The sequence below is a fragment of the Ceratotherium simum genome, chromosome 10, assembly GCF_057802395.1.
Source record: "Ceratotherium simum simum isolate JZ-2026a chromosome 10, ASM5780239v1, whole genome shotgun sequence".
Lineage (NCBI taxonomy): Eukaryota > Metazoa > Chordata > Mammalia > Perissodactyla > Rhinocerotidae > Ceratotherium > Ceratotherium simum.
The window spans coordinates 36,454,246-36,468,819 of NC_141909.1; the positions used below are offsets into that span (position 1 = coordinate 36,454,246).

A 14,574-nucleotide genomic window follows, 5' to 3' on the forward strand; every position below is an offset into this window, starting at 1 on the left:
TATGACTTGAAGAAACAAGCAGGGGTGTAAGCCACCCAAAATGTTTAAAAGTTAAATCTGTGTGTGTGTGTGTGTGTGTGTGTGTTTAATGCTTGGTACCATTCCATTTTTGCTAAGAAATTCCAATTTGTGGGAGGAAAAAAATCTATTTACAGATATCTGAGTACTCTAGTTCCATCTTCTAGTTGCCAAAGATAGTGATGAGTTTGCTGTAAAGGGCAAGTTTGGAAATATTAATACATAGCTTGGTTTAGAATTTCCTCCATATGTAGAATTTTGAAATACAAATGCAGAATAGCCAGAAATTAAAGACTCTATTTTGAAATTAATGGTAGAAAATAGGATTTCCTCTTAAAAATTCAAAGTTTCATTAAGGTACTCAGGATCCCTGCTTTCCTTGCACTGTTATCCTTGCCTGGTTTTCTTGTACAACCCCTTGACCTCCCCCTGTTTAAATCTTTCCCGATATTCAGTGCCCATTTCTAATGTACCTTGCCATCAAAATTTTATTTTTCTTCACTCAGCTCTCAACTTGCATCATCTAAATATAATCTCTCCTTTTCTACATAAAACACCATTTGAATCAATCTTTTGGCACATAACCTTATTGAGAGTATAATTGCATGCACTTTTTTATCTTCTTCCTAGAGCATCCTCTTAACGCTAGATAATGTTTACAAAATTGTCTTGTAATCGAAGGAGTGGTTTTCGAATAGAAGGTATTTTTAGTTTTCCTATCGTGGATGTGGTATGACCTCAGGGTAAGCAAGAGACTATATCCTTCTTATTTCTGCATTCTGTACTCCTCCAGCTTTTACCTCACCTCCTCTCATTCACATATTCTTTCAAGAGACATTAATAAGTGCTCACTCTATATTAGGGAGCTGAGACTATCCTATTTCTTCCTTTAAGGAGCGGTCCTCAACTTTCATTAGCGTCTCGAAGGTGAACTACCCAAAACTTAAGAACTGTTGATCAAGATAATAGTTGCATATGTGTGTAATGAATACTTTTTTGCATTAAATTAGGCAGAACTGTGAGTTTGATGTATTTTTTAGCACACTTCCAGCATCCTGCCAAGCGCACACTTTCGATGATCTTTTTCCAATGTTAAATCTTTTCATTTGTTGACCCAAACTCGAAATCCAGAATTCTAATACTGCTTCAAGTCTACACAACGAAACTCTGAAGTGTTTTATATTCCTTACAGTCTATTTCTCCAAAATCTGCATTGTTTTCTTTGTTGTGTAAGTCAACTTACCAATTTCCTCTAGGTCCTGCTGCCTGAAGAGTAATTGATAAACTAGTTCATACCCTTTTGCCCTTTCTCAAGTTATTTCTATCATAGTTAATTTTAACTGTTCGCTGAACTAACACAAGGTTAGTTTGTATAAGGCAACTATAATAATATATAGTAATAATTTTATTGTCAACATGATACTTCATCATCACAAGCCTCATTAGAGAGAAATAATATAGAAACCACAGACTTATGGCACAAGACCAGGATTCTCCCCATGGCACATTGAAGCCACGTTTACGAAAGGAAATTTTTAATACATTTAGTTAGTTGTTAATTATTAATAGTTTATTAGCATTTTATATTATACAGAGCACTTTCATATACATAATCTAATTGGATTTAAGCTGTAATCCTTTGAGTTTGTAATCAGCTTTTAATAAATAAATCAAATGAGTCTCACAGAATATAAGAAATGGATTCTTTGCTCTACTATTTGCTAATACTTGGTAGAGCCAGGGTTTTCTCTCTCAGTTTCTGAATTTAGCCTGGTTTGCTTTTCATTTTACCATAGCAGCATCACATTATAAAAATTTTATAAAAATTTCTGGAGTGATTTTAAATTCAGAATTTGAAAAATGGCTTAAAATTAAATATAGGAAATAAACCTATTCCATGATACCCCCGGATGTTTAATAAGAATTGGAATGGATACAAGAAAGTTATGCAAATAAATTTTAATGTGACGTTTTTGAATTCCTTATTTTGTGAGAAGATGAAAAATAGAAAGAAAAAAATTTACATGACCATTTTTAGACTTAAGATTGCATTCTGGGATCACATTATTCAACTTTATTATTAGTTTTTATTGCCAAATTAAACCCAGAGTTCTGAGAGTAGGAATGAACCAGGACTAAGGTTATGATTGAGCTCAGTTTAAATGATAGTGTTTTATGTCTGGATATACATTTCAAGTTTTTTTTTTTTGAACACCAATCCTTAACTTTTCAGATTATTCATGCCTCTACTCCAGTTGAATAATGTGGCTGATGAGTTTAAAAAAATACCAATAAATATAACTTTATATACAACTGTGATGGAAATTTATCAAAATGACAAAGAAAAATTCATATTTTTATAAATAATTATTCATGTCTGTATAGAAAGTACTATATTCTCTAGAATTTTTGTCACTATTTTTTTTCACTTAGTATAGAAATATAACATTTTCATGCAAGCTTTCAGATTAATTGTAAACATTAAACATGGAGATGTTTCCATTTTAGTAGTGTTGCTATCTACTTCACATCAAGATGAATAACTGTGAATCCCCTTGGAATGTATGGTTTTCTAAAAGTGAGTGAGTATTTTTTCTACTTGGAATTTATGATGTAATAAAAGACATCAGAAACAAAAAAACACACGTACACACACACATACAAGAACTTAAAAGAGAATATATAATTCAAACCCAAAGGGATTAGTTATGAAAATAACAACTGAGTTAGATTTTATTAACAGGAAAGAAAACATTTTAAAAGTAGAGGTCCATTATTTTTTTAAACAACATTGTTCCTTAGGATATCCTGCTCAATTGTTATGTGTGATAAGATTGGAGGGAAAAAAGCTTGTCTTTACAGAGGCGTCAATCCTACTGATAGTTACTTATTGATAAGTGACTTAAAATACAAGTAGAATCATGAGATGAAGTGATGAGAAGAATGAAATATTTTTTCATACTTGATTGATTTTGGATTTTTAAAAATATTTTCTTCTCTTCCATTTATGCTTTCTCTTTATATTGTCCATTATATTCTAATTGATGGTAATTGATTATATGTTGTTATAATTGTTATATTTAATGTATAATTATTAAAATGTTCATCATTCGTTTTTTTTGGTCAAAAGATGAAATCATTTGTTAGGTTGTAGTACTGTATTATGTCCTGTTCTATTTTCCTTTGGAAAACCACTGTAGTTCCCGATAACTGAATTAAAATAGAAGACTACTTTAAAGTTAATAACCAGTCTTTCTCAGGAATTTTAAAATGAGAAGAACTCTGTTGAGAGCTGGCATAACTATTAGTCCCCTCTGGATGTGGAGTACTTAAAAAAAAAATTGTACCCTAGTTAATGCAGCTTTCAAAAGTGCTTACTTCATTCCTAAAAGACGCACCCTGAATTCACAGTATCTGATTTTTCCATCCCAGGTATTGGAAATGCCTATCTTATAGAGGGTTGAAGTATTTTCTGATTTGATAAAATGAAGCAAGGTAATTTAAGAATCCTTGTAAAGTTGAGTTTGTAAGCCTAAGTAATCAATAGCTTGCTCTGAAATGTGTTTATGTGACTCCTTCTTTTTCAGATATTATCTAGATATCCATAACTTTTTGGAATTTGTAATTAGGAAGATATTGAAATTCTGATTCCAAACTGGTGCATTATCATTCTCCAGTCAATATAGGTGACATCTCCACTTAACTAATTTTTCATGAATTTTTATAAGAAATAATAGAAAATATGGAATTTTAGATTTGAGTGATACTAGAGTTTGTCTCATTCAACCTGCTAGTTTTTTTTAAATTGAGGAAATTGAAGCCTGAAGAAGTTATCCATGTCCAAAGTAGCTGACACTAACTGGACACTAAGTCATTTTCTTTATATATCTCGAAGTATTCAAAAATGTACTGTCTTAGTTATCTATAGCTATATAACCAATTACACTAAAATTTAGTGACTTAAACCATCAAACATTTCAAATCTCAGTTTCTGTGGATCAAGAATCTGAGTGCAACTTATCTGGGAGCCTCTGGTTTAAGGTCTCTCGTGAGATTGCAGTCATGCTGTTATTGGGGGCTGCAGCCTCATCTAAAGACTCAACTGGGCAGGGGGAATCTGCTTTCAAGCCAGCTTATGTGGTTTTTGGCAGGCCCCAGTCCCTTGTCCTGTGAACCTCCACAGGGCTGTCTCATGACATGGCAGCTGGTTCCCCCCAGGGCAAGAAATGCAAGAGAAAGGGAGAGAAACAGAAGCTACATACTTTTTATCACCAAATCTTGAAAGTGACATCTCATCACATTTGTTATATTCTATTTCTAAGCTCTAACTCAGACTAAGGAGAGGTTCTAGACAGGATGTGAATAACAGGAGGGAGGAATCATTAGAGGCCATCTTAGAGGCTACTACATGCCTGGGGAAAATACTCCCCAAGTACTTTTCAAGTAAATTAAAATATTTATTTATTATTTAACTCTTTATGGTAAAACGTCTCACAGATAATGAAATTGGAATATGGTCTCTTGATTAAACAACAGTATTCCGCATATGTTATTCTTGCTGATTTCATGCTATAGTTATGGAAGAGTATGAACTTATGCTTAAGAAATATGCGCTGAGGTCTTAAGGATTAAAGGAGGAAGATGGTTCAAACATACGTACACATTCACAGAGCGAGAGAGACAGAAAGATAATTAAAAAGCAAATGTGGCAAAATGTAAACAATTGGGGAATTTGGGTAAGGAGGTGAATTAGTTTCCTAGGGCAGGTATAACAAATTATTCCAACCTTGGTGGCTTAAAGCAGTGGAAATTTATTTTCTCATGGTTCTGAAGGCCAGGAGTCTAAAATCAAGGTGTCAGCAGGGATGAGCTCCCTCCAAGAAGCTGTAAAGAAGAATCCATTCTTTATCTCTTCTAGTTTCTGGTGGCCATCAGCATTCCACAAAATTCTGATCTCTGTCTCTGTCTTCACTTTGCCTCCTCCTCTTCTCTGTCTTCTCTTCTGTCTCTCTCAGATCTCTCTCTTTCTCTTATACAGACACTTGTCATTGGATTTAGGGCCCATTCTAAACCAGGAGGATCTCCTTGTCTCAAGATTCTTAACTACATCTGTGAAAAGCCTTTTTCCAAACAAGCCAACATTACTAGGCTCTGGGAATTAGACATAGACATATATTTTTGAGGGGCTACCGTTCAATCCACTATAGGGGTACATAGGAATTCTTTCTGCAATGCTTGCAATTTTTCCATAAATTTAAAATTATTTAAAAGTGTTAGAGAACAAAAAACAGAGATTATATTTTCAAATTCTATAATAATCCCAAGATCATTGCATCTGACAAGCCAACTTTCTTTTAAAGATAAAACTTAAAAAAAATATGTACAGATACATCAAATTGGAATAAGGTGTTTTGTGAATTTGTGCTTCATCATTCACTGTTTGAAGTCGGTATAGATTATGTGATGTCAAAACTCTCTTTCACATTGTCTGCCCTCTCAAACTTTTGCTTTAATCTTCTTAGAACATTTAGGATATCAAAGGTCACTTTTATTTCAAAAGGAAGAACTATGTTCCCAATTTTACTATCTTTGTAGGAAGACTAAATGAGACTTTCTATGATGTTAATTGCCACAAGATGACAACTTTTTCTCAGATAGTAGGGTGTTGAAGCCCAAAGGAATATTTTTGTTTTATTTGATCTTTGATTAATTTGTCTTCTTTTCAAAAACATATGTTGATCTAAAGAATCACCCTTTTTTTCACTTTGTAAGTAGTCATTCTGCTCTAAATTTGATTGTTTCTTACTTACATATTGAGTTAAAGTGGCGTTAGACGTATTTCCACGATGTAAAATGACGAATGAATCCAATCAAATGTCTATATAAAATGATAGTCTATTCACATATAAACCATGAGGTTTTGAAACCATGAAACATGAAACCATGAAGACCAAGATGAGATTCTGTTGAAGCAACTGCACAATAAAACATAACACCCACACCCCCCCCCCCACACCCACACTGTTACACATATACATGGAACACTTTTAATCCTATACTGAGACAAATGGAGTAGCTAACAGAATAATGATGGAAGACAAAATGTTTTACTAATTGTAATAATTAGCTACTTAACAGTCGGGATGGGTCACTCTAGTCTAGAAATGCTTCTTGAGGCTTGCAGATTGTGTTTACTCAGCATGTAGCACATTGTTTATGTTAAGTAAATATTGGCTACATAAATGTGTGTATCATGAATGATTTAATGAATTAATTCACACAATAGCCAAACATAGTCAAGCGTAAATGTATTGAAGTTAAATCAAATAGTCATGGGATGGATGGAATTTTAATCAAATATGAGTGTGTGTGTGTGTGTGTGTATAAGTACATATGATGCTTTTTTCTTGGACAATTTTTAAGAACCGTGGAGTCATAGACTCTGAAGCTGAAAGCAAACTCAGGTGGTCATCTGGTTCTATGCCTTTCTTCAAGAGACAAGCAATTATTAGCCCCATGATCTATTAAGCTACATTTTCTTTAGCATGTGACAGCTAAGGTGATGCTGATCGAAAAATATGACTCTCCATTCTTAAACAATTTCACATGCACATAGATGTTTAACAAGCGCCTTTTCAGAGCTATTATGAGAAAACACTAGCAGCCTTGGTCTGGAGGAGTAATTTATGACAGCTAGATAAATGGTGTCCAAGATCACCTTGGTTGCATTAGCCATGCAGCAGCCTACCCCCGCACTACAGTCTTTCTTTAACCCTGGTGACGTGTGATAAAAAAATAACAACACGGTGAGTCCTACTTCAGCTGCTTACTGTGTTTCTTCTAGTACCTGCTGCCTCAGATCATCTGTCAGTAAGTTAACAGAGGAGGGAGTGGGGGGAGAAACTGCAGAGGAGGGAGTGAGCGAGTGAGTGTGAGAGGAGTGTAGTTAATAGAAGGGCTTGTGTCCATGACTCCCCTCCCCAAACTTTCTTCTCTTTTGGTTCATTAACTAGAAATGTGGAAAGGTGAGGGAGATGAATTTAACTTGTTCTGACATTAGTTAGAGACAGAAAAGTGTGGTGACTTCCACATTTCTGCCCCAGAGAGAGTTAATTGGGAAATGTGTTGTGTGGTTAGGTGTTGTAACGAAAAATAAAGAAATGATTGAGGAGAACAGTGGAATCAAATTATCAGCATAAAGGCAAGTGTGCTGAAGTTTTTAGCCACTTGCAAAATTGAGAGATACTATCAGAACTATGCAAACACATTGCTCTGATTAATTTTCCTGGGGTGAAATATGAAAATATTTATAAACTTGAGAATCCTGCCATGAATAAAATTTTCTCTGTGATGTAATAAGTTAAAATAAGCCATAACTTGTATCTATCTTATATGAAACTGTAAAAATGTTTAAATAATAAAGAACCAAATAAAAAGATTTCACTGTGAGAGTAAAAAGAATCCGTGTTGGGGTGTTACTCTAAGTTGCTTAAAATGTTGAAGAAGTTTCAATAAACAAAGTAAAGGCTAATTTATCTTAGAGGATTTTATATTTGATTTGCTAAATATTGTTATGGAAGTTGTATTTTATTACCCTTTCTTTAGGCTCTTTTTTATGTATAAAAAGCTAGTTTTTCAATATGAAGGTAAAAGGTGTTCAAAGTTAAAGGAATTAGATCTTTAGTTTAGTAATATTGAATAATTCAATTATAATGTAGAAAAACTATATTTGACTCCAGTTTTCCTTTTTGGATATGGAATTAAAGATTTTAATTGTGCATTCTTTTGTAGATTCCTTAAGAATATATTTGAACAAATCATCGATACAAAGAGAAGGGTTAATTGAGAAAGAAACATACTAATATACAAAACATTTATATGAAGCTCTAGAAATATTCTATTGTCAGTCCAAACAGAACAAACTAAAATGAGATAATTGGGAAGGTGCCCATAAAGTCAGCCTGAATATATTATCACAACTATATATGAGATAATATTTGTTTTAAAAAGATTCTATGGCACTGTAAACTCAGTCTCATTAGAGACTGCATTTAAAAGGCTTATAAAGTTACTCATTAATGTTATCTTGTTGTATCTCCACAGCTTTTTCATTAAAGAAAATTCAGCAGAAAGCATTTTCTCCTGATAGCAGGAACCAATTTGCAATAAATGTTCTGGAAACCACTAGGGAAGCCATTACTGAGGTCTAATAAAAACAGACAAGCGTAACTTGTTCTATATTTTTGTTTCAATCACATACAGATGAGACCCCGCTTTCCACACCAACCGCAAGAGACAGCCTTGACAAACTTTCTCTAACTGGGCATGGCCAGCCTCTACCTCCAGGTTTTCCATCTCCTTTTCTGTTTCCTGATGGACTGTCTTCCATAGAGACACTTCTGACTAACATACAGGTAGGCCTTTTTGCAATCTGGAAGAAAGGAAAACGGAAGACCCAGTTGTACATTTTTTCCCAAATTCATACGAATTCAGTTTAATCAATTCATAAGATTGACTGAACCATGGTATTGAACTTTTTCTAGCAATTTAAGATTTTAAACTTCCTATGCTAATCAAATTGGTTGAAATACTCAAATATGCATATTAAGACTTAATAAAAACTTAAATGAAACTGACTTGGGCATTTTAAAAATCATTCTGCCTAAATGCTCTCCTTATTGCCAACTAATGGGGGGAATCTGTTTAAGTTTGTTTGATTTACTAAATGATGGCACACCAGTTCAATAAATATTTAGTTATTTTTAAACTGCTAGCCTTCCAATGAGGAAATGTTATGTTTAGTCATTTAAAATGTGTCTAATATAAAAGAGTCCAAAAAAATCTCTTTTTTCATAAATTTGTTTCACTTAATAGGGTTTCTTCAAAGAATAGACTTCAAAAAGCCATCCAAAACTTTCTACGGATTTCCTATGTGGTCCTCAGGATGTATATTTTACGTACAGTACATTATGAATCAAAAATACTTACAGTTAACAATAACATAGAGCATGGAGCCAAAATAATAAGAGTGTTGGGGATAAAAGAAAGCATAATTTTCTTGCCCACACATGAAGTGATCATGTGGACCCCAGATGGAGATTTTTTGCCATCTACTTCTCCATATTTGGAGTAGCTAGTAGTAAGAATGTGTTTACAGATATTGTGCTGGTAACTTTTTCTTTTAATTTTTACTCTAGCACTCCATCCTTAGTGATATTTTTCTGTACATTTCCTACCATATTAAACTTTCTCCCAGGAGAAATGTAATTAATTTTATTTACCTCTCCAAGGACATAACAGAAGGCCTTTGATGTAACATGTCTTCTCATCTATTAATATGGCATTTTTAGTACTAATGTAATTAGAGTCTCCAGAACTGTATTCAACTTTAAGGTTTTATATCTCAGTAATTGAAATAAATCATCAATTTAGCCTAAACTTAATCAAGGCCAATAATTGTTAAATTTTAAAATAAACATAAGACTCTTTTTTTCTACTTTTGACCCATATTATTGTTTTCTATAAGGTAGAGTTTTTAATGAATTTCTCTTTTGTTAAATTAAATGCTTTTGGAAAATATCCCTCAATATTTCTGAATTTACACTCTGAAAAGTAAGATAACAATTCATTTTCTTATGTATAGAACTCCATATGAGGTAAAGAAAAAGCTAAGCATTTGCTGAAAATTCTCGATCTAGTTGTATGTATCTTCACTAACTAAAACCTCTTTAACCAGGAAAGTGGTAATTTAATTTCACTTTCAGCAGAGAAAACATTTTTGAGTTTCATCAGTAATAAGCCAGCTTGCTCATCTGAAGAGTGGGTTTACACCTGGATTCTTGCATTGTGTGTGAACACCACACCTCTAAGTCAAGTACTGTCGGTTTGGGAGTATTTATCCACCCACCTCAAGCCAGTAATACCCAGACTAGAAATGCTATTTGCATCACTTCAAACTGTAATCATTTCTTTAAAAAAAAAAAAAAAAAGAGAAAGAAAAGAAAACCCCAGTTTTAAAATGTACAGATTTTAGATCAATGATTTATTTTATTGAAGGTATCTCTACATTTAATATACTCTCCTTTTCAACCTTCCAGCCAACCTTGAGGATATATTTCAGCAAGAGTTGATGATAGGATGATAGTCAAGGCAAACTAAATTATTTATTTCTAGTACCAAATCATAGAGATCTGGGTTCGATAAAGTTAGAACACCTACAATAAGAATACTTCATTAAAAATAAACTTATTCTTGTCTACTTCAGCCTTACATATATGCATGTGTGTATTTAGATATAGGTATTATATATTTATATGCATGGGTTTAATACATATATATATACATGTATATGTGCATGCACATATGTGTATATAAGGTAAAATAAAGATTAAAAATCTTAGTGTCCCATGCACAGTAATGCACACACACACATAATATATACATGCATATATACATGTACACATATACACACACACATACTGGATTTATGTTCAGTAATGCTTTCACATGATTTTGCAAAAAGTCATAGATGCTAGCTCTTTTATTATTGCCACATTTATTGAGTTATAGTAATATCCTAGGAATGGTATAGAGTGTTTAGACAGTCATGACCCTGGCTTATTGGGCATATAGTATAAATGTGTTTGCTGTCCAAATTCTAATTTGGGTAATTACATTCTGCCTACCTCAATTTCCTCTGCAATTTCAATTATATATAATGGGGTTCTCTGCTTTCTATTTCAAAATGGTGACATACTTTTTTTGCAGTAAGTTTAAAGCTCTATATTTCCTTTGGAGATATTTTATCAGGATAACAATGAAAAAGAATTGACTTGGAAATGTTTACATTTTTCAAATTATACAATTTCTTATCTGAAATTAAAGATTTATTATGTATATTTGCTATTTTAATTAAACCTAAGACTTTGGGTTATATTTAAATTTAATGTACAGAAAGTCTATTTTTTCTTAGCATTAATGACCAAAAAACTCATCAAAATAATATTTTTAAGGAGTTATTGTTCTACTATTCAATAATTTAATTTCATGATATTCTATAATTTGAAGATTCTCAATTTAAAACTTGTAATGCTTACTACAGATGTCCGTTCCATGACACATTATCAAAATTGAATTTTCATATTATTTCTTTGTGCTTTAAAAGAGGACCTCTAGAAAAATACTATATACCAGTATTTCTAAATATACTATGCATACTATATATAGCATAGAAAAATATATATAATATATATAGTATAAAAATGTATAATATATGTATACTTTTTAGTAGATCTTTGGGCACCAGATTTTTGTTAACTCCTAGAACTATACTGTTCTTTCTTGAAACTTGATTGTTTTAGAAACTAAAAGTAATCATGGATAAAAATATCTACAGTAAAGGACGGTAATTTCACTTTAGCGAATGGTATGGATTCATTCCAGATTTTGCTTTTCGGGATTTTTAAAAATTTATTTTGTGTGGAATTCTACCTGTTTGTTTCAATGTGGGCAGTCTTTTATTATGGCTTCCTTATTCAAACATGTCCATGGAGAACTCCCTGTGAGATTTTAGGCGAAGAAACTAGAATTTAGTGTCAATTTACTGGATGTGACACCTTCTAACATTGGCTACCATTGGAACACACTCAAAGGAGAATTTTACCCACTATTGTCAACCTGAGCTTTCATACTGTAAATCGTAACTAGGATCTATTTGTACGTAGGATTGGGAACAAATAATTTACGTTGTTTATTCTATTACAAGAATTATTTAAAACGACTTACAAATATTAAAATAAGAATAGGTAAATAAGTAAAAAGTAGAAAGGCAAAATAAGGTAGACAATATAAAAGTTAGGAGTGAGATTAGCATTGATGATATATGCCATAAGGGGGTATATAATAGGAGTTTGGTGCACTATGGTTTGTCTATATGAAGGAATTAAACAAACAAGGTAGACATAAAAGGATGTTAAAACCACAATAAATGGCAGTCCTAGATTGATTCACTATGGTCTAATAAATAAAAATAATCCAACTGTGGTATTTAAGAAGTATTCTCTACTTCTGTGTTTTAGGAAAAAAAATGAAAAAGAATTGACTTAATATTAAGACTAAAATACTCTGGTTATATATCTTCCAGACTTTACGTTTCAATGCCATGGCCAATAATGTTATATTTTACACATTTTAAATGAATCAATTAGTTGCATTATTAATACATAATTTTAATTGTAACAGAGTTACAGAAAAGAATTAGGAGGAAACTTTTCAAAAAGATGAACAATAGGGGCTGGCCGGGGGGCGTAGTGGTTAAGTTCACCTGCTCTGCTTTGGCAGCCCAGGGTTCGTGGGTTCAGATCCCAGGCGTGGACCTATGCACTGCTTATCAAGCCATGCTGTGGCAGGCATCTCACATATAACATAGAGGAAGATGGGCACAGATATTAGCCCAGGGCCAATCTTCCTCAGCAAAAAGAGGAGGATTGGCAACAGATGTTAGCTCAGCCTAATCTTTCTCACACACACACACAAAAATGATAAACAACAAAATAAGAGATTGGCTTCAAAATATGGGTAGACTAACATCAGATAAATTGGTCTTACATTATATCTTTTTATCTTTAATCATAATTATATATTATAAGTCTTCTCCTCTTTGTTCCCATTACCAATTTGTGAAAAGAGATCATTAAAAAAAACAGTAAAATATATCCAATATTCTAAACACAGTTTACTATGATGCAAAAAATAGCATTTATCTCTTAAAAATCTGGACTATATACTATATTTACTAGTTTATGTCATATGCAACAAAAAGTAATACAATAATAGTAAAATATAATATTTATTGAACAATCAATGTGTCATTACACAAGAAGAATACTTCTGTGTGTCTCCTCTACTCTAATACTTTACTCCAACACTACTTCACTTCTGACACTTCTGATCACCGAATTTTTCCCACATCAAGCAATTCTACAACACTAGCTGGATGCCTACAATTTAACTCAATTCGGACACTATCTACCTGGAGATAGCATCAGACTCCACAGGTTAAGAGTTCTGTCCCCTAAGACTGCCCCCACTTTAGAGGCCAATTCCAAATCCAGGTTGTAGTCTGTGCTTCTGACCAATCAGCTATGGATATAGATATATAAATACACAGGAGGAGGTTTCCACCACCCCCTCCTCTGGTTCAGTTAATTTGCTAGAGCCACTCACAGAACTCATTTTACTTGCTAGATTCCCTGTTTATTATAAAAGAATATAACACAGGGACAGCCAGATGGAGGAAATGCATAGCGCAAGGTAGGTGGGAAGGGGCGCAAAGCTTCCATGCCTTCTCTGAGCATGCCACCCACCCAGCACTTCCACATGTTGACCAACCCAGAAGCTCTCTGAACCCCATCTCTTTGAGTTTTTATGGAGGTTTCATTACATAGGCATGACTGATTAAATTATTCGCCATTGGTGATTAATTCAACCTCTAGCTCCTTTGTCCACCCTGGAGGTCAGGGGAGTGGGGCTGAAAGTTCTAGCCCTCTGATGGCAGAATTGGTTCCTCTGACAACCAGCATCCATCTTTAGGGGCTTTCCAAAAGTCACCTTATTAATATAAACTCAGGTGTAGTTGAAAGGGTCTTATTATGAATAAGAAAAGATACCCATTTCACCTTTATTATTCTTATCACTTAGGAAATTCCACCCATTGTAGGATTTCTGTGCCAAGATTGGTTTGAAGACCAAATATATGTTGCTTATTATAAGTGACAGTATTACACTCAGTCTTTATGCTAATTGTATACAATATTACTCTTTATAACCTTATACATTGGATTTCATTGTTGTCGCCATTTTACAGATGAGAAAATGGAGGCAAATAAGCCATTTGATCAAGTTCACACAATGGTGGTAGAGTCTAGATTTAAACATAGGCAGGCTAATTGCAGAGCCCATGTTGCCATATTATCATACATGATCATAAATCATAAGATGAGTTTGTACCTGAAGTGCTTTTGATGGAGAGTCCATCTCCAAAGTCCATCGACTTTGGAGAACAGTAACCATAACATTAAACCAAGTATATTGTATCTTTTGTTACAAGAGCTTCTGTGAAAATGCATTAGTTGATAATGTTCTATCATATTGTTTTCTGTGTACAAAAGTTTCTGGTTTCAAGGGACACTATTCCTTCTCATCCTGGAAAGAAACATTAAAAGAAAAAAAGGTTAAATAAGCTGGGGAGTTCTGATCTAGGCTTAGTCAACTTACTAGTTTGAGATCTTGGACAAGTCACTTGATCTTTCTGGTGACCTTGATTTTCTCTAACAGGTTTTAGTTAGAATGAATGATCTCTGAAATCCCCTTTAGCTAGGGTATTTACTCTTATTAGAAGCAACACATTATTGAGCACAAATCTTGTCACATGAGTTTCAATGATACTCAAGGAACCTTATCATCTGATTCTGAAATAAATTTGTATAAAATACAAACATTGACCAAGTAAGCTTTTCCTCTAGGATCTAACTAGCATATTAAGAAATGTTTCTTTCA

The 14,574-nt window shown here is 33.2% G+C and overlaps 1 protein-coding gene across 2 annotated transcripts in view; it reads left to right on the forward strand.

The window, feature by feature from the left end:
* DACH1 (dachshund family transcription factor 1) overlaps nucleotides 1-14,574 on the forward strand; it is a 415,533-nt gene that overhangs the window by 359,202 nt on the left and 41,757 nt on the right. For both annotated transcript variants that reach the window (XM_004423069.3, XM_087435994.1), the window contains exon 7: nucleotides 8,281-8,432. In XM_004423069.3, coding sequence (XP_004423126.2) covers nucleotides 8,281-8,432 — 152 coding nt within the window. The remainder of the gene's footprint in view (nucleotides 1-8,280; nucleotides 8,433-14,574) is intronic.